Source organism: Grus americana, chromosome 2, assembly GCF_028858705.1.
Source record: "Grus americana isolate bGruAme1 chromosome 2, bGruAme1.mat, whole genome shotgun sequence".
NCBI classification, from domain to species: domain Eukaryota; kingdom Metazoa; phylum Chordata; class Aves; order Gruiformes; family Gruidae; genus Grus; species Grus americana.
In genome coordinates, this window is record NC_072853.1 from 22751654 (window position 1) to 22778723 (window position 27070).

Here is a 27070-nt window from a genome sequence, read left to right on the forward strand (position 1 = left end):
CGCATCCCCCAGGCCCAGCCCCGCCCCGCCCGCACCTGCGCTCGACCCGGCCATGCCAGCAGCGTACGGGCCGCCACGCTGCCTCCATTTTGGGCGATGGGGACCGGGACAGCGGCGGCGGTGTCCTGTTGCCCGCCGGCGGCGCTCGGCGCATGCCCGCACGGCGCTTCTCGCGACCCGGCCCGCCGCGGGCGGGGGGGGGGAAGGGGATAGTTTCAGCGGCGGCGCCTCCCGCCCCGCGGTGCGGTGACGCGTGGCGCCGGGTCCCTCCCCCCCGCCCGCCCTATAAGAGCGCTGCCGGCGCGAGCCCCTTCTTCTCGCCTCGCCGCTCGTCCAGCCGCCTGGTGGCCGCGCTCCCGCCTCCGCCCCCAGCTGCCGCAGCCCCGCGTCCCCGGCCCGCTCCGGCTCTGTCTCTCTCTGCCTGTGCCCTCTCGTCCCAGCGCTGCGCTGCGCTTCCCCTGCCGGTCGCCCCCGCAGCCTATGGCCCTGGAAGGCGCCACTGCCGCCGCCTGTATTTCTGCTGTAGGTTCCCACATCCCTCTTTAAAAATTCCGCCTAAAAAGAGAAGACGATTTACCAAATCTTTCGGGCCGTTATCTCACGTGAGTACTGGTGCCGGGAGTCCCAGTGCCCCCGGCCTCCCCGCCGGGCCGGGGCTCCCGCCGCGGGGGAGACGGCGGGCGGGAGGGAGGCGGTGACGCCCACCGTGAGCCCCGGAGCGGGCCGGGGCGTCCCTTGATACCGCTGGCGGGAGGGAGTGGAAGGGGCTCTCCCCTGTCCAGGGCTCAGGGAGGGGCAGGCCCTTGTTCCCCCCCCCCCCCCCCCCCCCAGTGCAAGGAGGGGAAGTGGGAGCGGTGGCCACGGCACCTGGGAAGGGCGGAGAGGCGCCCGGCGGGCAGCACCGTCGCCGTGGCGGTGCCGGGCAGGGAGGGGGATGGGGCCGGTTCCTCCCGCTGCCCTTTCTCTGCTCGCCCGGCGGCGTGGGGCGAGACCGGCTGCTACTGGCGGCGGCAGATGGAGAGCGGCGGGATGAGTCAGAGCCGAGGCTCCCCCTGTCCCCGGCGCACAGCGAGGCGCCGGACGATGCGGGGTCGCCGCCCGGGGGGCGGACGGGCGAGCGCCGGAGCCCCCCGTGCGGCGGTGGCGGCGGGCGGAGGGGGTCAGTGGCCGCCGAACTAACATGGCGGACAGCCCTGCGTGTGAGAGGCGGCGAGGCGGGAGGGGGAGGCCGGGCATCAGGACGAGGGCTGCACCGGGGCCGCCGTTCCCCCTTCTCCCCCAACCCGCAGGGTGCAGGAGGGCGGTGGGGCCGCCAGCTCCACGGGGAGCGGGGGCTCGGCGGCCGCCCTAACATGGCGGATTCCTGCGGAGGGGGGCTGTGTGGTGTCTTCCCCCTCAGCAGCCGGGGCAGTGCCCTGCGGCGGGAGACCCGTTCCCGCCGCGCGTTGCTACCTCTCGCAGTGCGTCCCTTCTTGGGGAGGGGGTGAGGGGCGTCCTCGCCTGGACCCCTTAGGGAGAGGGGCTCCCCCGACCCCGGCGTGCCGTCCTCTCACCCTGTAGCAGCTGTTTGGGCTCAGGAGCACTGACTCTTGTGCAGGATCCCTTCCCCTCGGGTGCACCCGCAGGCAGGAAGCCCTGTCAGGCCCGGGGGGAGCAGCTGTGAGGCCAGCCTGGCTGGCAGGAGGCACAGAGGCTGGAGAAGTGCTCATGGCACAGCCGTGGTATCTCTGCTCGCCTGCTTCTCAGAGGCCATGTTGTGCATCTGTAACCGTGGCTATCCATCCGGGCTTCCACTGTCACGCTCCTCTCTCCCCCTCACCTGAGCCGTGCCTTTGGGCGCGTGCACGGGGTCTCACCCTGCAGCACGGTAGACTAGGGACATGCCAGGGAGCAAGGTGGCAGAGCGAGCTGTCACGGCGCTGCACAAGTTGTAAGGCCATTGCCCAAGCAACACTTTCCGGGACAAGTGCTGGGATGACGGGGCAAATTGCCTTCACACAAAAGGGCCAAGGGGTCCTGCTGGGTATGGAAAGTGGACCCCATCTCTCCTGCTCAGCAGTGTCTTCCCTTTGATGGGGTGGCTGCTGGTTGTCACAAGGACGCACATTTTCCCCTGTGGTCAGTATGTTAGTGTAGCAGTAGCAGATTTGGTGCTGCCAGTCCTTCTGGAAGTCTCTTGGTTGAGCCTCAACCTCCTTGTCTTGGCTGCCTCCACTGGTATTTGTGGTCCAGTCGGCCACTGCTGTACTGGTGGCTTTCAGAAAGTACAGAGAAGAGGATCCAGTCACTGTTAAGCTGCCTGCAGGGCAATCCCAAGTGTGTGTGTGTGCACTTGCTGTGGTGCCATTCCCTGTTTGGTGAGAGGTCAGCAGAGGTGCCTGTTACTGGTTGTAGGGGAGCTGGAAGTATGGTGTGGGAGCTGGGGGCTCATGCTGGTGAGGGGGGTGGTGCAAATGCAGGAACGCGAGGCAGCTGGCATGGCTGAGGAAGATGCTGTTATGTCTCATGACTAGACAGCGCTGCAGGTCTTTTCCAGTCAGCAGTCTGTGCTCGTTCAGAGCCCAAAAAGATACACGTTTGTGCTGGGGGGGACCGTGGTTGGGGTGAAGAAGAAAGAAAGTGAGCTTAAATCTTCTTTTGAGCCTTTTCTGAAGTGCATCTCCAGTAGTGCAAAATCCTGCACAGCCGACATGTGCCAGTAGGCAGAGGAAGTGCCGCGTTTCAGACCTCTGCAGCAGTGTCTGGTGACGGAGCAGGGTTTGATTGTGTAGTCCCAGTCGAATATAGTTGCCCTGAACGACAGCACTGTGTGGTGCCCAGTAAAGCGGGTTAGACCTGCCTGCCCTCCCTGCCAGACATGTGGCGGTGGGTTGGGGGCACGGACCGCTGCCCCACTTCTTCTGCCTCTGCCCTGGCTGCTGGATTTTTGGCTCTGAGGATACTGCGCTTGCCTGCTATTCTTCCCTGGATAAATGTGGGAGGCAGTGGTGCTGGGGGTTGTGAATAATGGTGATGGTAGGAGGGGTTTGTTCCAGTCTGGACTGGTCCAGTCTAGTTCTTTCCTTCCTGTCACCGTGTGAACAATGCTGCTGCCGCCGTGGCTGATGCTTGCAACACGGCAGCCCCCTCCCCGTGTGCTTCAGGCTGTGGTGAGCTCCCTTCCCTGCCTGCCCTAGGCTGAGCCCCCTGCAGCCAGCCAGCCTGCTGCTCCCCCCCCCCATCCCTCCTGCTGGGCCTTGAGCTCTGGGGGAGGGTTGTTAAACCCCAGAAAAAGAGGGGTCTTTACAAGACCTTGGGAGGGGAATGATGTTGTTTGGCGATGAACAGCAATGGGAATGTTTCTCCAGTGGGGACAATTTTATTGGAGGCAAGAGGCAGGCTTACCTCAGGCAAGCAGCTTGTGCCTCTTGCTGCTCGCTGTGCTGGAAGGCTGGTGCAGGTGTGTGTTTGCAGCAGTGTTGGGCTATATGGTCTGGAAATGATTCCATCTCTCCAATTAAAGAAGAGACAGAGTGCTCTGGAAGGGAATTAAGACTGTCCCTTCCTGAAAGAGAGGCTTAATTGCGTAATGGACTAATTCGGGTATAATGGCAAATTTCAGTTCAAAATGCTGTTGATGTAGAGCAGGAGCAAGAGTATGGTTGACGGGAGAATTTGAGACCTGTGCTTCCTTCAGGACCTGCTGTCCCCCAGGGACTGCCTTGCCACAACGCCCTGGCCCTGATCTGGAAAAGGCCTATTGTAACAGAAGAATAGCTGGTGCTTTTTGTGGATGAGAGTAACTTTGGTGCCTCCAAGTCTGTCAGTTGGTGTAAATATGTGAGGTCATTATATTAGTGGATTTTTAGGGTTTGCTTAATGGATATTTTAACTAGGTCACTAAACGGTCTCTTTTCAGAAATTGAGAGATGGCAGTGGATCACTTTTTTCAAAGAAAGTGAATCAATGCCTGGTTTTGTACCCAGCGTGGGGACCTGAGGGGGCCAGTGAGTTGGAAAGGGGCTGGCCCTGACTGGCCTGCTAGCACTCATAGGGCTTGCTGCAGGGATGCAGTTCTTCTGGCAAAACTATGCGCTGTGGACAACTTGGGGTTATTTTGTTCCTCAGATGAGTGTTACTATTTGAGTACAGAGTACAGAATTGCTGGTCAAGCTGCAGTCAAACTTAAGGCACCTGCTAGTAGAGTATACTAACAGATGATATATAAATACGTGCATATAGGTGTCACTTGAATATTAAAAGGCAAAGCTGCCTTATTGACTATTGTCGCAACTCAAAGCTCACTGTTTAGCAGATAATGCTTTTATACCTGTTTTAAGACCCTTAAACAATTAATGCTTCATTGTTGCTGATCATGTGCAATTCTTCTAAAACTGGGTTTGTCTATGGGTTATGGACATCTAATGCACTTCTGCTTAAAATGGTAGTCCTGCTCTGCCACAGTGCAGCAAACTAACTCTTTGTGCTGGTTAAAGCAGAGTAAAATTACTATGATTTGAAAGGCTCAAATCATATCGGTTTCATCTCTGAATATTTAATATCAGCAAACCTGCACGAAAGAGGGCAGTCAGACTATTTTCTGTACATTTGTGTAGATCCTTCAGATAAATAATTCTCACTTAAAAGAAATTCTGAAGGGTAGTTAGAACTCGGTGCAGCTCAGAGTTGACTTGCTACAGAAAATGATTGATTTTCATTCCAGCTTCATGGCAACTTTCACTGCACACTTCCTTTTCGGGACATGTGAGAATATTTATTGAAATAGTACTGCAGGTGATATTTGTCTGAAGCATGGTGCTTTAAGTTTTAAACTAAAGGTCATGTGCTCTCCCTCCAAGCACCTGTTTTTGACAGTTTGTTTTGCTGGGAAGGTAATTTTAATTCACTATCACTGGAAAATTTGTACCAGTTCTTAAGTATAATCAGAACAGCACTAGAAAACAGTGGAGCTACTAGTTAATTTTACAAAAGCAAAATGCTGCCAGCTTTTAAAACTGGTGTGTGCATGCTCAGAGAACAAAATGTTACTGGCTTTTTGCTTTAGTGAAAGAAAGGGATAAGATTAAATACACTGCGTATACATTAATTCTGTCTGGCAAAATTCCTTAATATTTCAATTAATTTTGAAGCGCTGAGGTTTATTTTTAATATAATAAGCTACTGAATGCTAATTTATATGGTAAAGCTGACGAGATTGCTCTGTGGAGTTGCTGTGAAACAGTTACTCTCAAGTTGCATTCGCTCTGTTTGTAATTCAGTACTTCATAGAGTATACCAGTTTAGTTTTCTAATAGCGAGAATAAGTGGGAAAATACACTTCAGCAGTTTGCTTAACTATAATGCGGTTGAAAAGACGATCATTTGGGTTGGGTGATTCCCAGAAGCTAGGTTTTTATAGTCAGCACATGTAGTCTCATTTAAATAATGAGAGCAGCAAAAATTTATTTTTACAATAGGCTGGTACATTCTGTGTTTCATGCCATAGACCACATTGAATTTGTAGAAACTTTATTGTATGTTGGGTTTACACATGACCAGTTCTGTACCCTATTTAATTCCATGAAAATGACAGTTCCTTTTAGAAGGAATAACAACTTAGCAGGGCTCGTTAATGTTTTCTTGACTGCTTTTTATGTTCATTGTACTGTTTTGTGTGATTGTTTCACCTTAATTTGAGTAAGCTAGCCTTGTACTTCAAAATGCTGCTTTGGTGTTGTATGTAATAGCCTTTAAGGGCCAGCTGAAACTTTTCCTCATTCCTGAAGGCAAGCATAAGTTTCTTTCTTTTTACTGTCTCGCTCATCTCTGGATTTGTCTGTATGGTGTTCAGTTTCACTATATAAAGCACTATTTTTCACCCACATGCTGTGTTCATTCACAGCAGAGGAAGAAGGAACATGGCAAGGCAATTCTAAAATAGAAGGGAAGTGGGGAGGGGAAGAATCACAGTGGTTACAGGGTTAAAAACACTTCCGGGAGGGTAGTCCAGTATTAAGGTGTGCTATCCTAAAGCAGGATCACGTAGAGCTCATTGCCTTTAGTTTTGAAAATCTTCCAGTTCAGACTATAAAAGATAAGTACAAACAAGCAGTTTTTCATGTGCTTAGTTCATGTGTTTTAGCAGTTCTTCATGCAGTTGACATGATCTGGCTCAGAGTTTACCTTCACTCTTGAAAACTGGGCATTTTATGTGATTATAAACTTTCATGGTGGGGTATGGCAAGCCTCCTTAAAAGCACTACTGAAAAGGCATTTGTTACATGTTTTAAGATAAAGCTTTTTATTTTGTTCTGGCTATGAAATTCATTTCTGTACACATTTTTTCCCACAGGGCAAAATCTCTGATCAAGTTTACAACTATCCAGAGGGCTTAGGAGAAGTGCTTTATAGAGAACAGTTCGACTTCAACGCTGAGCCACCTTGGGAACCTAGCTGATGATAGTAGGGTTCCATCTCCTAACTTGTCCATGTAAGTCTCTCTGCCTTCTCTCTTCATCTGTATGCAGGAGGATAAGCACTTCCAAAAATGCAAACAGCTTTTTAGATAATCAAGAGAACTGCCTTGATAAAGATTATCAACATTTGAAAATAGTGGTTTGTACGTTATATGGGGCTTTCATTCAAGGGAGGACTGTAATTTTTACTCACCTAATACTTTTCTTTCAGAAATTCATCAGATAACTGTTGAGATTTAAACATGTGTGAGTAAACTTTGTAAATAGTTACTTTTCTGAATTAGGGCTGTTAGCTGCAGAAATCCTAAAATAAAATACTGTAACTTCAGTCTCTCAGTGGTAATTCTGAAGTCATGAATTGGCACTGCATGACTGTTAACATCAAACTATGATTTTTCTGAGTACTGTGTGATTTCTTAGGATATTTTATTCTGAAATAGTTAAAATTTGCTATTGTAAACAGTTACTAATGCTGATCATGAAGGGTGTGCCTTCTCAAATGCCTGTCTCCATTATTTGCTAATTACTGTCCACTTCCACAAATAGTTGTAGTTGAGCTACAGTAGAATGTGGAATTCTGTTTTGGATGGAAATCATGTACCAATTACAAATGTCTTTAAATTTTTAAGAGGCAAATAGTTATTAAAGAAAAAGAAAACCCATGATAACTGAAAACAAATAAATGCTTATAGCTGATCTTAAGGAGCACAGAAAACTCTGGCATGTATGTGGTTATCCTGTTCTGTTAACATAAAACAATAGCTTTATGTGGTTTTAACAATAGCTTTAAATGCATTTGTAATATCTGAGTTAAGCTGATTTTATACAGTATTACTTTTTTCCTGTCTAGCTGAAGGCGTTTTTGTTTGGCATAGTGCCTATAAATTATATAATGCTTTTTAATGTAAAACTTGAGAATGAGGATGGTTAAGTGCATCTAACTGAGCCAGGTACTCTTTAAAGACCGCAAAGAGGCCAAATGCCAGTTGTGTTAGTATGTCTCCTAATAAGGTACTTAATGGAGATTTGAAAATACTGCAGTAAGGGAAGCACAGGGTGAGCTTGGTTTATCATGATTTCTGGCTTTGTCTCCAGAGGTTATGTTCTTTTTGTTTTGTTTGAAACTTACTGAATCAACTGCATACATTTGGTTCTATGTAGATGACTGCTTTATTCAAGTGAATCCAGTTAACAATGAAAATTCTCTGAATATCACTGTCATTTTGTAGGTGTCACATGATTTTTGTAAGCAAAAGATCCAAGAATATTGTTTCTCTTGTTCAGTTTCTGAGTTTTGGCTCACTCTTGTACGTGGGTAGAACTCTTGCATGACATTTTGCACTTCAACTTTTTGCCCTTTAACAGGAATAAAGTAGTAAAAAGATAGGAAAGGCAGAACAATTGTTAGGAGGAAAGACTGAATAAAGTATAAAATCTCAAGGTACTAGAAATGCGTTTTAATTTCTAAAACTGTTCTGAAGGAAATTTGGCTTTGACCGAAGTTTTTTCTCTTTGAGGAAAAGGCTGTTCTGGTGCCCTCATTGAGACTATTCTTTCTCTAACTGGTAGACTGATGTGCTGTGGCAAATAGAGCAAGGTATAGCTTGTCCTAGAATGGAAATGCCACTGGATCTGCTGTATCTGAATGTTCAGATGATCTGTGTGTTTATTTTGAGCTTGGACCTATTATGTCTTCAATAATAACATGTTGTACACAAATATAAGTGGTTCAGTATCAAATGTAGTGGTGATGCAGGTAGTAGTTGGCAAGTGTTTGCCAGTAAATCTGTACGTGTTTTGGTGTGCTGAAGCACAGCTAATTGCTTCAAACACAGCTAAGATGTAAGTTAGCCAGCTAATTGGTAGCTTGAGTCTTGTTCAACTTGTAAAGTGATTTAATGGGAAAAAGGTCAATTGAGCTTTTAAATATAATTATTATGTTCCAGTGGAACTCAAATAAAAATCTTCTGTGTGAAGGTGTACTTACATTCCCATTAAACTTGCTTCCTTTTTATAATTTTCTCCCTCCCACTTTTGTCCTTGTATTATACTGGCCAGGGAAGAACTTGGGATTTGGTTCTCTTGCTCTTCAAGCTCTGACTTCCTGAGCACTCTGGCAACTGTGGTCTGAAGTCTTGCTCCTTTGAACATCTTTTCTATGTATTGCCACATCTGATGGATGGGAAACAGAGAATTAGTGATGGAAATCTGATCTATTAATGAGCCCTGCCTATGCCAAGTGGAAGCAGCAGTTATCAGGGCTGGCTTGCCTTTGAAGCTCTCTTGACTTTCTCTAAATGGGACTGGATGGTGATGATGGCACAGGAGGGCTAGGAGCTTGGAGGGCTGGCGGGCAATGAGGAGGCCAAATATTAACATTGGCTAAGCAAATAAGAGGATAGGGAAGTAACTGCTTGCACTGTAATGAAAGAGAAGTGCTGGTATGGTACTACAGAAGTATACATGCACTTACAAGTGTAGTCATTTTTATAAGCTTTGCTAACTTACTGGCTTGGAATAACATATTCAAATTGCAAGAAAACATGAGATTCTTGAAAGCATGGTTCCTGTAGATGATGTCAGATGAGGCATCATTTTTTTTAGTATCTACCCCCTTTGCTTGCTTACTTCGGCAGAGATGGTCTTGTTACATTGCTAACTTAACTGTGTGGAATACTCCCAAGAGAATGGTGGGATGCAACTAACCTGAACTGTCCAGGTACTCTGCTATGACCCTCGGTGGATTTGTACAGAGAGGCAACTTGGGTAATGCACAACGTCCTCTGCTATTGTAAATAAAGACGCTTGCTTCAGCACTTCCATCATTGATTGGTGGCTGCATTCAGCTAACTGAATGATAAGGATGTAAGGTGGTGAAATGGCATCTTGGAATATTTTTTTTAAAAGGTACTCCCATTAAAAATAGCATTTCCTGTGCTGGAAACAGAGGACTCATGTTTCTGCTTTTCTAGTACACCTATTCTGTACTTAGTTACCGATGTTAGTGACAAAATGCTTCTACTTTTTTGATCTGTTAGCCCCAAAGAACCAGTATTGTAAGGAATGTGAGATGAATGTGTCTTACCTCTTCATGATCTTTGCATCAGCATAATTAGTAGTCTCATAAATATTTATTTTGCTTAATAAGACATCTCGTTGAAAGGCACTATTGGGAGCCTGTTCGGTTTACGGAGACTTTGTTCTTTGCAGAGGAAGTTTTTCATGAAAGAACCAAACCTCAAGGTGTTGGTTTTTTTAGGCCAAACAATATGCAGTTCTGACAATGTAAAGAAAAAATAAAAAATGTTTGTTATGGATGCTTGCATATGACCAGCATGTGTTTTATTTAGTCACTTCTCAGAGCATTTTAATTTCTATTCCAGATGGCAGCATTAATTGTGGTATTTAAATATGTAAACTTTTATCTTAAAGTTCCTCATCTGGGAAGTCATTGTGTTACATCCTCAGGCTCTTTAGGGTTTAACTTACTTCAAAGAAAGCAATTGCATGCCTACTTAGAAGTCTCATACCACTTGACAGCTTTTGTTTGCCCTGAAATACATGTCCTGGAGTGTTGTGTAGACTAACATTACAGGTGGTAAAATGGGTGGTGTTACCACACTAAGTCTGTCAAATTATGACTTGTGGCAAATCAGCACTTCCAGCAAGGACTGAACTCTGTACTGTAATGATTTCTGACTTGTCTTACAGACATCGAAGAGGTCTTAAACCATCGTCTTGACTTCCTTCTACATGTGTTCATTTGATCTCTCATGAATTTTATCATTGATTCTCCTCTCCCCTCTGAAGGGGTGCCAGTCAGAACAGAGTGAGGTTACAGCACAATCCCAAATCCTCCTGCAGATATTAACCCCTTAAAGAAACATTTCTCAAGTGTGTGCTGTTTTGTGGTGGTGCTGTAGCAGTGCTGGTAGGAATTTCAGTTTTCTTTGTAGAATATTCTTCCTATCTTCGCAACAAGACTGAAGAGAGGTAATTTTTTCCAGAGCAGGAGAAACAGGAGAGGAATGGGCTGTAACTCTGAGGACAGAAGTTGGTAGGCTAATGCTAATGCTAGATAAATTTTGCTAAATAAGCTTAGATGTCACAGACATGCTTAAAAAAGCAATTGCTGTTTAGCAATTTGGGAGAGGTTGTACTAGGTTGTTTATGGTTTGTTGCAAGCTATTTTATTAAGTCTGTACTAGCATGGATTACTTTTCATCCCTGCCTCTTGAACCATAAGATGCTATCAGATGAATGAACTACAAGAGAGGTCTGTTTTAGGAAGTGACCTTCATAGAAGCTAACTTACCAGATAAGTGTTCTTTTTGTTGTTCTTTTTGGGGAGTTAGTGGTAAAGAGCCTCCTCCCCCCATGCTTTACTTAAACCTGTTCTCCCCCTCCTCCCTGCAGGACCTCCCCAAAAGTAAAAGGGCAGCTTTTGGAGGAAAGTATTCTTCTACACCACCTATCTCAAAGCTACAGACACCAGTCATTAAACAGGAAAAAAAACTTTCTTCTAAAAGTACTACAAAATTAGCTTAAACCTACTGCCACATAACTCAGATGAACACCAAAACTTGAAGGAAAAAAGCTATCTGGTGTTTAAATTGAGCTTCTTCATTTGAAATATGAGGCACAAGCAATTAGCCTGCAGGGGGGGTGTGTGTGTGTCTGGTGAGTCTAAAAATCTATTCAGTGCTGTGACTGGTTCCATTGGGTGTACTGAGACCTCCCAGCAGGGCAGATCGGGGGTGTGCATTCATTCCCTCAAAGGGACTCTTGACCATCTGCACACTTTGGAGTGTAGGAAGTGGCTTTTAGTACCAAAAAAAAAAACCAACACAACCCACCAAAACTTTAAAATCTAGCTAAGTAGTACCCTAGTAGGTACAGTCAATCCTTCAGACTTTAACAGGTTTGTACAATATGTCAGGGAATTGAGATCAGAAAGATGGAACTTGTCCAGCTTGAATAAATAATAAGAAGCTCAGATATGAGGCTTCTGCCAGCCCAGTCACTTCTCATACGTAGTCAGCTCCAGGTACTTACAGTATTTACTGGCTGGATGTGAGTGGGAAGGAGGAAAGAGGAACCAGGATCATGAAAGCTCATCCTGTACAGAGTTACTGTGTCAAAATGTTGCTGCTGAGTTTTGTTGAACTTTTTCTGAAGTCACAGGACAGATCAGATGTGTAGTAAAAGATGTTACAGATCTAGATGCAGCACAAAACATATTTGAAATCATAAAATTTTCCTTTAATACCCTTCCGTGTCACAAAAGGATTAAAAAACTTGTGGTTTTTGAATGGTTAACAGATCTGCTACATTTGAATAATTTGCTGAAAATGGAAATTGCTTTGCTTTTGCATGTGTTCACCAAGGTTGGTTTACTTATTCCTCTCTTTGGGTATTATTTTTCTTGCAAGAAGACAACAAAAGAGCTATTATTGTAAGAAAACTTTAATGTGTTTATTACACAACCAGCAAGCTCCTGAGGATGCATAAAGTACTTAAAACTTTCATAGTATAAAGAAATTATGCTACAAGAATTAAACTGTTAGCTTTTTTCTTTTGATCTTTACCTTTTGGATACTCCACAACTACATCTAATTTTCAGTGAAATGCTGATGCCAGCTTTTCAGGGGGGAAAAAAGTAACCCAAACCCTTTTTGTTACTCTACTCCAGGGAATCACGGATATTTTATGGAGATGAGCATGTTGAGGACTTTGTGCTAATCAGCTAGCAAATCAAGGATACTGATGAAGTACCTGGTCAGAGGGTGACAGTAGCTATGTAAACATGACTATGGTGTTCATAATGGTTTCACTGATTCCAAGTCAAACTTAGTTCGCAAGCTTGTCCTTTTTTTTTTGTTTGGTGTATTTTGAAAAAGTTTTAGCTGTTACTCACTCAAACTAAGAAGTGACTGAAGACATTTTTCCTGGTTGTCTACCACCTAGTCATTGTTTTTATAATTGTAATTTACTTAATTATCATATTGATGTAAGGATTTATCTTGCTCTTTCATGATTGTTTTGGATCTTCAGGATTCACTTAAATAAGCATATGACTCACTATATGTGTGAGAAGTACGTTCTTACCCAGCATACTTATCTTTATCATTCAGCTTCTGAATATAATGGAAAATTCTCACTGCCACTGAGTTAAGTTTACCTGGCAGTAAATAATTCTGTTAAACATAGGTGGCATACTTGAGTTATGCAGAAAGCATATAAAACTCCACTGGCTCTTTTCGCCGTTATTTGGTGTAATGACAAGCAGGAGTAACTGCTGCTTAGTTGTCTTAGTATTAGCTTGAGCAAAAGTAACTTTGCTTTTATTAACAATGTTAACCAAACATGTTGCAAATTGTGGATTTTTTTTTTATTGTAGGGAGGTGGGGGAAGAAACATGAGGCAGTTGATACTGTGGCCTTGTGACCGTTTGAAGCCAGAATTATCTTCTTGGCTTTTAGAGTCCTAGTGAAGCATGTTTTACCTTCAGCTGTAATGTTTCTGGTTTCTATCAACACTTTTAATTAGACAAATAATTTTTTTTATTTTAAAGCCAAGTACAGGTGGCTTTAGAAAACAACCATCACTTTTTTAATAAATACTATGCAACTTCTGTTGAGAGACTAAAAAGGTCTTGGGTGTTCATGTAAGGAAGGAATCTAGTTAGCTGGCTAGTTTTGATCAGTCTTGTGTTAGTCACAAAGATGACAGTTGAAACAAAGTCAAGTCAGTTGCTATAAACTAACAAACTGCTTTTAAACCAGACCTACAACTCCAATGGAATGTAAACTGCAGATTGTTGTATTCATCAGTAAAGGCTGATGAAGGTATATGATCAGCTGTTGGTAGTTTCCTGCTGTCTACTGATTTTTACTTGAGACTATTTAATCCATATTCTAAAACTGTGTATAATGAACAATGTTTTCTGTCTTTGGACTTGGTTGATTCAGGTTGTCTTCTGGAAAACACTGCTTATAAACAACATCTAATTTGCAGTAAAGGTTTGAGGATAAACAAGATGCAGATAAAGCTAGGCTATAACTGTTGCTTTCTTTTAATACCAGCTCTACCTACTGAGTTTAATTGTCACTTTTAAAAGTACTTCTAGCTAGTGGGTTTTCTGTTAACCTCTATTGAAGCGAAGATTAAGTGTTGTAGGTAATCTTACGAACAGAACAACAAAATAAATGTCTAGTAAATACAATGTGTAAAGGCAAAGGTTATAAATTAGCATCTAAACAAAAAACAGAATGTTAACACAAATATGTGAATCTAAGAAATATCAATGCTAACATTTAATCAATAAACGACAAATTTTCTTTAACAAATTCAGAAATGTTGTATTACAGACAGTCTTCCAGTTGCATACTTGAATACTAATGTCATACTGAAGAATAATAGAGCTGAGGTGTTCGTAAAAGTATGCTACACTTATGGTATTTTCATAGTTTGCAGGCACACTGAACCATGTTCAGCTTATGCAGTCTGGGATTCTTCTCAAGAACAGCCTTGCATCAGAGGTTTCTTACTCGTCTTTAAGTTAGTATCAGATGTAAAGTACACAGCTTCTGTTTTATTCTTGCCTTCGGTAGAATTGCTCTATCCTTATTCCTGCCAAATAGAGGGTGAACGGAGTAAAAAAAAAATCTCATTTTTGTAGAGGGTGTGTGTTACTGTTTGTAGTGCATCAGATGTAGGAAGCCCTTTCTAATTTTTAAATAGTGGCATAGTGTGTTTTGTGCCTCTTTTCCAATTGATTTATGTTTTCTTTGTACAGTTTGTTGCATAATTTAAGGACCCGGATATAAGGCTTGGAAGCCCATCCCTTGTGTTTCTTGGTTTATGACTGTCGGCTTTGTGGAATACGGCTGAGATGAAAGGATTTCTTGAGGATGCAAATTACTCCATTGGCCTGTTGGATGAAGGAGCAACTCTTGCAGATGTTATTGACAACTGTATTTATGAACATACTCATGTAAGTTTTATAAGTTTTCCAAATCTTCTGGTTTAGTTCTCGAAGACTTGAAACTAGGTCAAGGTATTTAGCATTGATGAGCTGACAGCAACAGAGGAACAGTCAACTAAAACTCACCTTATAAAGTGGTTTCCTGCTTTTAATCTGTTATTTCCTGCAAACTACTACTTTGCTGTTTGTTTGCCTCGGGCTGAATTCTGTTGGGGAAATTTGGGCAACCTCCCTGAGTGTGGCTAGCAGGAAAGTAGACTTGCTGATGTAATTGAATACAGGTTCCCATCTCATTGTTTGAAGAGATTTTTATTATCAGTGGGGTTTAGACCAGGAACCTGAAATTGGGCAAGTGGGTATTGCTGAGTTAGAAACTTTTTTGCTCTTTCCCTAAAAATATGCCCAAGTTTAGACAAATGTGTATGCTGAGCCAGTTTAAAGCAATGTTTAAAATTTCTGTGGTTGATCACAGTTGTGTGGTTCTACAGCTTCCTGTTACCCTTCTCTCCGTTGGAAATACGGGTACGAGCATATTGTGAGGTGCTACCTTTTTTCTTTCAAGAAAGTAAACTGGTCTAAAAGCTATTAATGTTTAGCAATCTCCTGGAAAGACACTTAAGTAATTCTGTGTATACAATAATAGTTTTATTGAATAAGGCTTCACTCACTTCTTAGGAGGCAGGAAGATGTTATCACCTTTGTTTTATAGACAAGATTGTAGAAAGAAAGAGCTTTTATTAAAAAAAAAAGTTTCATTAAGCAAATACTGTATCCTTAATATGCCATACCTATGAGTTGTTCACTTTTCCCTTGATTTAGCAGAACTCATATTCAAATGCAAGTGGTCAACTGTAGTAAAGCAAATAGCTAAATCCCATGGCCTTCTGAACTCAGGTGTAGGATTCCCAAATCCTGATTCCTAATATTCTTTTTCTGTCTAGCAAATAAATAGGTAAACTACTGGCAACATGTCATGTCTCCAACCACTGGCTGGCTCACAGAGGATAGCTGCCTCCTGCTGCTTTCATTTACTCCTTTAGCTCAAGGGGTAGAGGCCTGTGCCATGGATCTAAAGCTCCAGATCCCATTCCTGCTGGTGACCCGTACAGGGGGTCAGTATGCTTCCACCCGATGGAATTTCTATTTGTGTTTTTTAAACAGAAATAAAGACATTGTATACAATAAGCCACAACATAGTTTTATATCTGCAAAAGTCAAGTGCTAGAATTAACATTTGATGTACAGTCTTAATTTGGATCCATCATAGATCTTGTGATGGTCTTTAATTGATATACAGTAGGCCATTTGTTTACAGGAATTTTACTTGAGTGCGCATTATAAACAGATACGGAATTATCTGTTTGGATTTTGATCCACTACATCCACATCATGACTTGATATTGAGAAAGACTATGGTAACAGATGCACAAAGGGGACTGTTAACAGTGTCCAGAGAAGTGTCTGTGCATTTTCTTTAAGATTATTTACTTGACTCTGCAACCTTAACACACAGAGTTTAGTTCTTAAAATTCTGTTTGAACTTTGTGCTTCACAAGATGTGAAGAACGGTCTCAAACTTGACTTCCTGAATTAAAATACTGTCAAACAAATTTTCAGTAAAATAAGCTATTAGCTAGATGTTAAAATAATGGTAGATTTTATTCCTTATATAATAAGCTATAAATTATGTTGAGACTGTGGAAGCTTTCATCCCAGTGGATTTTCTTCCTCCAAAAATTCTGAAAATACAAAGTTGGAAGAGATTTGTAACCTAGTCTGTATTTTTAGACAAAATCAGCATTTGGCATTCAAGTAGTAATTTTTGTTCAGGAATCTGAGAATATTGTCTAAATAGCATTCGTAATATCTCTGAAGTGGTAGGTATTCCCTTTGATTATTTTTTAAAAAACTAGCTCAAATTGCTAGGTGAAACTAAAACCAAAAGCATTGTTCAAGGTCAAACCTAAAAGTTAGTAGCAGGGTGAAAAAAATGTACATAATGCTGTAAGACTGTTTCATGTGTTGTTTATATTTTGACAGCAAACCAACAATTTCAGACATTTTATTTTCCTATTCTTCCTTTTTTTAGACTGGAAAAAGAGCATTTTATGTTGGTGATCTTGGAAAGCTTGTGAAGAAGAACATACAATGGCAGAATGTGATGGCACCAATAAAACCATTTTATCCTGTAAGATGCAATTCTACTCCAGGTGTACTTGAAATTTTGGGAACCCTTGGTGTTGGATTTGCATGTTCCAGTAAAGTAAGTTTTTTCTTTTCTGTGTATCTGTGTGCCTTTTCTTCCATATGTCTGCTGTTTTAAAATCAGCTTTTTGGTATCAAGTTCCATGGTTATAAGTAATATAACTTAAATTGTGAACTCCTCTGTAACTGGCTGTTGAAAATCTATACTTCTACTCTAGAAGCAGTGGAAAGTTTTTATTTCTTTTTTTTGTGTATTTGATTACTTAGTCCAGTACTAGAGCACATGTAATAAAAAATCAGTAAAGATAGTGCACTGGATTGTGTCAAACTCTGGTTTGTTCCTGTTTTTCAGTCTGAAATGGCATTGGTGCAAGACCTGGGCATTTCTCCTGAAAACATTATATATACAAATCCTTGCAAGCAAGCTTCTCAAATAAAGTATGCAGCAAAAGCTGGGATAAACATCATGATTTGTGACAATGATATTGAGCTGAAGAAAATTGCACGTAACCATCCAAATGCTAAGTAAGTGTCAAAATTCTGGTTTTGCTTTTCATGTGAGGGAGACTGAGTTTTGCTTGTATTCTGGGTTGTTTGAGTTGCAAGCAATGTACATGGTGGCTTTAGTACATTTCACTTCTATTTTTCTCTTGTCTTTGTCTCCTTTGAAGGTAGATTTTTTCAACATTTTCCCTACTGGGTCTCAGCTTCCTAAAATGATAGTAAGGCCCTTGTTTTGGGAGAACTCTTGCATTTTGATTTCATAGGGCAGCCTTCATGTAAAGGTTTCAGTGATTAAAGTTCAGTAGTCTGGCACCTTATCTGCAAGTACATCTTTTTCCTGCTCTGTTGTGGCTTCAGGGTATTCTGCTTGGATATTAGTGACTTGGGCTGAGATTATCAGCAAATGAGCGTGTGCGTCGGGTCATCTAGGGTTTCACACGCTCTGCATCAGAGCACATTAAGAAACTGAATTCCTGACATTCTTTTACAAAGCCCTTGGTTCTACACAGTCCTTATTAAAGCATCATGTCTTCTCCCAAAACTGTGACCATAGTTGTAGAATTGGAAAGATTCTGCCACATTTGGTATTGGAGACTTTGCTCATACCACCTGGTTTTGGTTTTTTTGACTACCTTGAGAGTGAACATTGCTGTTGCTAATGATTACACTTCATCCTCATGGAAGCCTGTCAGTGCTTTTCATACTGGAGAGTACTTCCTGTGCAAAGAACATCATCTGTGATAAATAATTTTGTGTGTAAAATCTTGGCCTTGACATACTCCATGTGTTTGAAAGCCTTAGCAATGCTAAAGCTGTCTTTTTACGTCAATAGTGTTTTACCACTGGTGGCTTTAGTGTTTTGTTAGTTTTTACATTGATTTATTTCCTTGAGTCTAACAGCCTCTTTCAGAAGATGATGTCTGTTGTAACATCCACAGCAAGGGAAGTTAGGATGTACATTTTCTTGAGCCAGAGAAATTGCAAAGCAGGGATACAGAATGAAGGAGTTTCATGAGCTAAACAAAACCAGCATAAACCCTTTACTTCTTTTCAAGGATCCCATAGCCTAATATTTGAAAAGTTCCTGTTTACCAAGGACAAGAAACTTAATTTCTCCAAAAGAAAGTCAAAACCTGTATATAGCCTTGTTCATCCTATGTGTCGTTGTAATAGCTAGGTTGTCTTTTTGCAGATAAAGCTAACTATGCTTTGGCTGAGAAAATCCTGCGTAGAAGGCTATAACTCTCATTTTCTGAAAATTCTTGTAACTTTCAGCACTAAACTCAGTAATGTGTGGGTCTCTTTTTATAATTGATATTTCTGCCTTTGGAAGTATTAGTAATGCGAATGATTGAAAATTCTTTTTAAGAGGAGAAATGTAAGGAGCGCTTAGGCTTTCATTTCTTTATACCTTTGGATTTTTCCAGGCAAAGTTTAACTGCTAAGGTTGCTGGTGTCCTAAGAGCCCCAGTAGGGCATGGGTGTTATAAATATCAATGCTTCCTTAAAAGTAAACAAACAAAACCCAAACCCCAAACACACATTGTCCTCTAGCCCTGCTCTAACTGGCTGAAACCCAGGAAGAATACTACTAGATTTCTAGAAATCATAATTACACTTTTTTCAGTGGTTTACACTATAAAAATATCTTGACTCACTTCTAATGCTGCCATAACAATTCAACAATGAAATTTAACATCGGATGTCTTTAAGGAATGTGATGTTACAAACCATAGTATTATGGATTTGAAACCTTTTACATTTTAAAGAGTAACTTTTGACATTTTTTTATATCTAGCACTCTTTCCAAATGCTTTACAAAATATTGTTGGACTACAGATTTCTTCAACAGAATTGTCTGCTAGTGGAGAAGCAGGAAATGAGAGGCTAGTTTCTCAAGATGAAGTGGTATAAATGAAAACTAACAAGGATTACTGGGCAACCTGTGTGAGAACTTAGGATTTATTTTGCTCTTTACAAGAGGCATTTAAAACACATTGAGACATTTGGAAAGGACTTTTATAAGTCAAGGTAGCTGTTAGGCCAACATGTATTTTGTAGTGGCTAGGCTAAGTTTGCTTGTTGCGTGTGTTGAAAAGAACTATTTCGCTTTTGGTGCAGAGCTTCTACCACTTGTTTACGCTCTCCATCCTGATTAACTGTAACGTGCTCTGTGCAGTCTGCATGTAAGTCATGACGCAACTTCTGTTTAGTTTACCATATGGCTAATCAATTGATCTTTGGGGCAGGGGGAGGAAGCCAGTGACTTTCTTAGTGGACAGCAGTTTGAATTTGTAAGTTTTGGGTGTATGCCTCTAGGGGTTTTGATGTGAATGTGCCTTTGCCACTCAAGTGTTACTTTAATGTAGAAAACTGTCCACACTGGCACTGCAGTTTGCCAGACCTACCCAGAAAGAGGCTTTGACTGGAGGGAGGAAGCTGTCTTGCTGTGTAAGACTGCAAGAGATGGTACTTGTTGCCTCCCTGCTCCACAGAGAAGAAGGGGCAGGGAATGGACTGACACCACCAGCCCATCCCCAAGTCCACATGCTCGGCCAGGAGGGGAGGTGGAGGCACGTGGTCAGGGTGTGCCCTCAGTGTGTCAGCCTGGTGTTCTCCACATGCTGAGTTTAACCAGATCTGATACCTGACTGACTGAAGGGTAATCTCCATGCTCTCCTCTTGACTAGAAAAGAGGATGGAGATGGCAAAAGCATACTAAAGTCTTAAAGTATATTTCCTTGTAAAACCATTATTAGAAGGTAACATTCTCTTTTATTACAGCACTCAACAGACTCTTGCTGCTACAAAAGAGTCTTAGTTGCTGCATTTCGAAATCCCTTGTCCTTGTTGGCTCCATGTTTTAGCCCCTAATTGCTAGTTTTTTCTCTGTACAGGATTGTTTTTATTAGGTTCACTTGACTCATCCATCGATGGAGCTGGAGTACTGACAACATAATCAACACACTTCTGACAGTCTTCAGGCTTCACATGTGCTGATGATGTAAACCAACTGCCCCAATCATCTTCCCCTTCTCTTAGGCTCTTACTGCACATTGCCACAGAAGACATTACTGCTGATGAGGAGGTGAATATGAAGTTTGGCACCACCCTGAAGAACTGTAGGCACCTCATGGAATGTGCAAAGGAGTTGGGAGTCCAAATAGTTGGTGTTAAGTGAGTAACTTTATTGTTCTCTGCTGGCTGAGCAGATGTTTGGATGATAGACTTAGAATACAAAAGAATTCCTCCCCCCCTGCTCTGGCACTATTTTACAGGTTTTTGGGTTGTTTTTTTTTTTTTAAAAAAAAACACCACAAACAACTTTTGGATCATGAGTTCTTGCTTGCAAGCTAAGCGTTAATATCAAAGTAGAAATTAGTATGCAACAAACTATTACAGACATCAAAACTATGAGTATCAGAAATTCTTCTGTTAACATAAAACCAAAGTTTAGAAGCCTCTCCTATTTTCTTGCCGTACTCTTCAACTTCTGTGGTAATGTGATTTGTATTTTTGTAGCAATAAACAGCATAACAGATCAGTGTGAGTATAGCAAGGGATAGCTTGGACAGACTTTGAACAAGATGAACATGGGGTTTGATTTTTCTCAGAGTTAGGTCCGATGTCACTCTTTGATCATATCAAGACAAAATACTCAGATAAGTTTGACTTGCAGATGGCAGGAATGAATCCAAGTGTTCTGAGAGCTTCCAAATGATCTGTGGTATTTTAATTTGAAGTTTGACGCAAAGTTTTTACTATATGGAGGAAAAATGCACACACAAGTCTGTTCTGTCTGCCTTCAGCTACTAGTGCATCACATGCTCATGAATGTTTTAAGAAAGCAACCAAACAAGTAAAAGAGGGTGGGTCATCAAGACAGTAAAAATAGTATTTAAAATGGAAGCCAGATTTTGAGGATTTAAACCACAATTGTTTTGATATAAATCAGCTTGAAATTGATGTTAAAGCACAAACATACTGTAATCCTTACAAATGTATTTAAAAATCAGATGATACTACTGAGAAAATGTACCTCTTCTATATAATGTCTAACAAAAATCACATGGCTTTTTTGCATTTTCTTTATTTAAAATTAAAAAAAATCCACATGCAGATTCATGCAAGTAAGCTTAAAAGTGACCTTTGCCTCAATGGCATTCCTTAAAGAAGTGAGTAGGCTTGGACTAGAGAACATGGTACCTAAGATGGGTATGTGCGCGGCTTGTCCAGAACCAGCAGACCATTCTAGTCTTAAGGAAACACATGGTAATGTTGGTGCTTGCTTTAGCACCTCAGTTACTACTGGTATTATGGCACCACTTGAACCTCTTGGAAGAGGAACCAGAGGGGATTCAGGAGCTTGTGGGAAGCATCTGTACTTTTCTGCTTCTGATGACCTGCTCACTGGTCTGTTCAGCCTTGCTATGAAACTAGGACCTGGCCTGTGGTGAAGAGGCTTCAGATTGGGGTGGCAGTGGGACACACCTCTACTCGCCTTCTCCTGAGTGTTGGGGAGTAGGGAGTGCGAATGGTAGAGCCCTAGCTTTGAGAAGAAAACTGGATGGCCCAGGAGAAAGGGGACACAGGCAAGGCAATACAGAGTAGGGCAGGAGAGGGGAGACTGTACAGCTACCGTCTTAGCATTGGCACCCACTCAGAACAGATTTTAACCACTTTGATAGTGAAGGCTGAAAGGTTCAGGAAATGTGTTATTTCTTAAAGATGAGAATATTGTAGGACATTCTCAGCATTAAGAGCAAGAATGGGCCTCAATTGCAAATTCAATGGAATAGAAGGCAACCATCTTGTGAGCTTATTCTCTGCACAGTTACTGTATTATCACGCAAGCTTGTCTTGAGCCACTTGGAAATGAATTGCTTCCATTGCTGTTCTAGATGGTGAAACAGTTTGCTTGGTCTGAAAGCTGCACGGTTCAGTGTACTAACTGTGCTTTTATTTCTTTCAGATTTCACGTTTCAGGCTCTTGCAAGGAACTGCAAACATACATTCATGCTATATCTGATGCTCGGTGTGTGTTTGACATGGCTGTAAGTAGATATATATGCACATGAATTGCTACGGTAGAGGATCTGTTCTAATCATACTAACAAGCCAACTACATTATTTCCAAAATATATCCATGTAGGAAATGGAACTTTTAGTAAGGGACTAAATACTCCATTGTGAGATGTGTGGCAGAGATAAAACAAATTTTACTATTAGTCCACAATTAGTATTATTATAATGAATACTGTACTGCTGACAGGCAGTAGCCTTGTATGCTATTTAAAAAAAAAAGTTTCCTACTTTTGGTAAAGGCTTTTTGAAATTCAAAGCTCAGTCCTGCACATACACAGTTAACAGTTAAGTTACATTAAAATATTAAGCATTTGTGTGCTGGCATTTATAGTGTTACAACCACTAACTTGGTGCATGTGATTTCTGAGATTAACTAAGTATCATGAGAAATAAAGGTGTCATATTGGGGGGGATATCCAATTTTGGATGGACAGGAATGGATTTGTTGGATGTTGCAGATGACTCGTGAGTCTTACATGTTCTGTGTGTATTTCTCACATTGCAAAATTCAAAAATCCCTTCTCTGAACATCTGTCTTCCTATAAATGAGAAGCTTGTAAACTAAATACAGAAGACTGCAAATCTTTTTAGTCTTGTTACTGCAATTAGTGCATTAGCTGTGACTGGTAACACACGGAGGGCAACAGAACTGAAGTTCTCACTGATCTTTGTGCAAATTCATTGTAGCAGTCTTGTTGTGTAAGCATTACCCAAAAAACTTGCATTACATATATTTATAAATTCCTAAAACTTTCTTTAGTTGGAATGCACCACCCTGTTCAGTAAACACTGTGTGAGTATAACAAATGCTGCAAAATGGGAGTTGACGCTCCTGTGGGATTTGTACTTGAGAATTGTGTAGCCAGCCTCTACTGACATCCCAATGCTATTACTATTAGGTTTAATGGAGCTATACTAACTTTTATGATGCTGTTAGTCCCTTGCTAGACATACTCTGCTAAATATGCTCAAAAGTGTAAGTACATAGAAAACAACCACAGTAAGGACCAACAAAAAATACTTTTATGATTACAGTTGTTAATGTGCTTACATTCTGCCTATGCATTTTAGGAAGAATTTGGCTTTAAGATGAACATGTTGGATATTGGTGGGGGCTTCACAGGTTCAGAACTTCAGCTGGAAGAGGTATGCAATGTGTTGGAAGTTGAAACTTAATTTTAATTTAGGAAGTTGAAGTGTTTAACCGTCAAACCGCAGCTAATGTTGATAATTGAAACCTATTCTAAATTCTGTGTTAGACTGTAATTCATAAGATGCAAATAATTGGATTTATGTTCTTTATCATGGGTCGTGTAATCAGTCCTTGGAGGGAGGTGATCACTATTTCTTTTTAATCCTGTTCATATTGGGTGAATGCTGACTTAAGCATGTCACAGATTAAATTACTATCCTAAGCCACTTTAACAGTAGTAATTTAGGGGTTTTGGCAGTAGACTGTTGTTGTCCAACTGGCTACTCTATTGCATGGTTTGGGCCAGGATTGCTTAGCACGCTTTGGGTCATAAACCATATTGCTACTGTATGAAAGTTTCAGGTACTTTGCTTTAGAACTGAAGACCAAAGGTCTTGTTTTTCTTTGCTTTGCCTAGCCTTAAATAAAACTATTAATACTGATTTGGCCTAAATGGGATCTTTAGTATGCAGTAGCACATAAAACAGAATAACCTGTTTACACTGTTATGTTGTCTTAAAGACAAACTCTTGAATACAGGACAGTGAAGGGGATTCAGTGATAAGTTAGTAACAACAATCAGGGCTTTTCTTTCTTAGTTCTAACTGTTCTGTTACTTGTCCAAAATATTTGTTAATCTTCAAATATCTGGCTTAAGATTTGAGCATCAGTATTAAATAATTCATTCAATTTCTAACACAACTTTATTCAGAACTGATCGCAAAAAGGTGCTTTTCTTGTTCTTTTGGATTGACACATAATTTTACAGTATGTGGTGTGCTGGACAAACTTTGAAATTGCTTGGGCAGTCTTGAGTGTACCACAACTTGAGCCTGGGTTGGGAGGAGGGACCATGTAGTATTCAGATTCACGGTATTCAATCTTCTGTCTTTAGCAGAATGACATATTTTCTCAAGCACTTCTGTAAATTTTGGACCTTGGGTAAGGGCACTTCTTGGACAGTAAGAGGAGCAGAGTAAGCTTTTGGTGTGCTTGCTAGAACTGTTGCCGACTGAAACTGTGTGTGTGTGTATCTTGATATACATATAAGCCGAGTTTCATTAGTCTTACCTCTGACTTCAATTTTCTAGGTTAATCATGTCATCAGGCCATTGCTGGATGTCTACTTTCCTAAGGAATCTGGTGTTAATGTGATCGCAGAGCCTGGATGTTACTATGTTTCATCTGCATTTACACTAGCAGTTAACATCATTGCAAAGAAGACTGTTGAGTATGATAAACTTCTTCCTTCTGGAGGTGAGGGTCATATTTATCTCTTGCACGTTATGAGTTGTAGAATGGTTTGGGTTGGAAGGGACCTTAAAGATCATCTAGTTCCAACCAGTAGAGATAACTACCCGCTCTTAGTCACAATGGACTGGTTTGCCTCAGCATATATTTAATACATGCCCTTATGCTTGCATTGTAATTCACCTTTTGGGTTCTGACTGTGTTACCTGTGTATCTCACTCTGTTACATTTCTGTGGCACTTGTTTCTTTACTGGGTTTGATTTCTCAATGGTTAAACCTATATTGGGTGCTTCACAGAAGGTGTGTTAGAAGGTTCTCTATTAGAAGAACCTAGAAAAACATCCTGGAGCAAGCTGCTTCTCTGCTACAGTAGAAATTGAATTTATATTCTTAATGGTGATTATTAGTGAAAGTATTAATTTTATTAAGCCTCACACCTAATGTTGCAACTGAATTTATAATCTGGTCTCACACAGATTACTCTGCTCATAATTCTCCCATTGCAGTATATATGGAACCCCCTTGTCAGGAGAAAGCAGTTGACTTAAGTTAGATTGCAAAAGGACTACTTATGACAAAAAATGCATGCGAGAACTTCTTTTTTACTTCCAGTGGAGCAAACCAGGAATGATGATGAACCGGTATTTACATATTACATAAATGATGGTGTTTATGGTTCTTTTGCAAGTAAATTGTCTGAGAAACTGAATGCTATCCCCGAGGTTCACAAGGTGAGTCCTTCTGTGTTTTTCAGAGATAGTCCTTATTAGCCTTATATTTTTAATATAACAATATATTATTTATAAAATTATCCTTATGTATATTTGAAATTTTTCTTATTAAATAAATGAAAGCCTAATTACCTGGGTCATTTCCACATAGAAATACAAGGAAGATGAGCCTCTGTTCGCAAGCAGCCTTTGGGGTCCATCCTGTGATGAGCTTGATCAAATTGTGGAAAACTGTCGTCTTCCTGAGTTGAGCGTTGGAGATTGGCTGATCTTTGATAATATGGGTTCTGGTACCTTGGGGGAACAGTCTACCTTTAACGATTATCAGAGGCCACTGATTTACTACATGATGTCTTTCAGTGACTGGTAAGAAAATCCTCTTGATAGTGGCAAGATTGTTTTTGCTTCCTTCAAGAGTGTGCTGTTAAAGCCAACTATAAACTATTTTTGATGGCAAATACAGGAAGATGCAGCTGAGCACAAGTGTGCCTTTTTAGTTTGGGTTTTTTTACTATTCTGTCTGACTCTGCTAAGACTAAACGGTAAGCTGTGATAAAATACCTGCTTTGCTTTGGGGTTGACAAAGCAAAATATGCAACGTGGACTGGGTTTAATGATAGTTGCTGCTGAGTAATAGCTTTTTACTGCTTGACCTCCACTGTTGAGGTTTCCTAATACTAGTAATTGCAACTTGCGTACAGCACTGGCACAGTTGCAGGCAGGAAGGGCAGTAAACACTGTTGTGGCGATCATGAGAGCTGGGTAACCTGTTCCAGTAGTGAGGTAGCCAGGGCCGTGTGTTTCTGCCAGCGGAGTCATGGCCTTTCTGTGTCCACCAAGCACTTGCGCAGCTGAATCACCTTCTGCTGAGACTGGGGCTAACTTACCCAGGGGCAGCAGACTGCAAATGCTATATTCAAGGCTGGTTTCTGATGTGAAATTGTATGTGAAATTACTTTATTACAGCTCTCATCCTTTTGTGCTGCAGGGATGAGATGCAAGATGCTGGAATTGCTTCAGACACATTGATGAAGAACTTCTTCTTTGTGCCTTCTTGCATTCAGCTGAGCCCAGAAGACCGCTTTTCCACTGCAGCTTAAAACAGGCATTAACGCTTCATTTAGACCTGCAGTTGCAAGTCTGTAGTTTGTCTGGTCAACATTCCAGTGTGGAAGAAATGGAACAATCTTGAATTCAATTCATTCTCTTCAAAACTTGAAAAAAATAGTAATAGCTAATGGGGACCAGGCAAAACAAGCTACAGCTACAATTCACTGGGGGGGTGGGAGGGTTAGATAATGGCATCCAAATTTAAAATCAAGTTCATTCAACCCCTGAGCGTTTAAATATGCAACAAAATGGATGACTTAGTGGAGATGGAAACCCATCACTTGGGTTCTTCAACAGTTTACATACAAGTACACAGTTTTTATACTAAGGATTCCTGTTAGAAAAGTCTTGTAAAGTTATTGTCTTTCGCCCAGATATATCAAATGTCAGTGGGAGACCAGTGTGACTTCATTAGATGTTTAGTGTATTTAGAATGTGTAAATTTGTGCTTTGAACTGTAGTTTAATAAATGTAAAATTGCATCATAGTATTTGTTGTATTTGACCCTTGATGTATCCCTTGTATGATTGCAATAAAACTTTGTGTAGA

General features: G+C 41.4%; 1 protein-coding gene across 2 annotated transcripts; it reads left to right on the forward strand.

Annotated features, from left to right (window-relative positions):
- The first annotated feature begins 281 nt into the window (after positions 1–281).
- On the forward strand, positions 282–27070 carry AZIN1 (antizyme inhibitor 1). 2 transcript variants are annotated; one of them, XM_054817884.1, is made up of 12 exons: positions 282–602; positions 6332–6469; positions 14254–14451; positions 16532–16705; positions 17000–17172; positions 20194–20328; positions 22124–22205; positions 23308–23382; positions 24520–24685; positions 25293–25411; positions 25563–25777; positions 26400–27070. In XM_054817884.1, exons 3-12 carry the CDS (start codon positions 14350–14352, stop codon positions 26509–26511), a joined length of 1353 nt encoding a protein of 450 aa, XP_054673859.1. In that variant the 5' UTR covers positions 282–602; positions 6332–6469; positions 14254–14349; the 3' UTR covers positions 26512–27070. The 2 variants fall into 2 exon arrangements, with proteins under 2 accessions (XP_054673859.1, XP_054673860.1); XM_054817885.1 differs by lacking the exons at positions 282–602; positions 6332–6469 and adding an exon at positions 15384–15554 and having other exon boundaries at positions 14321–14451.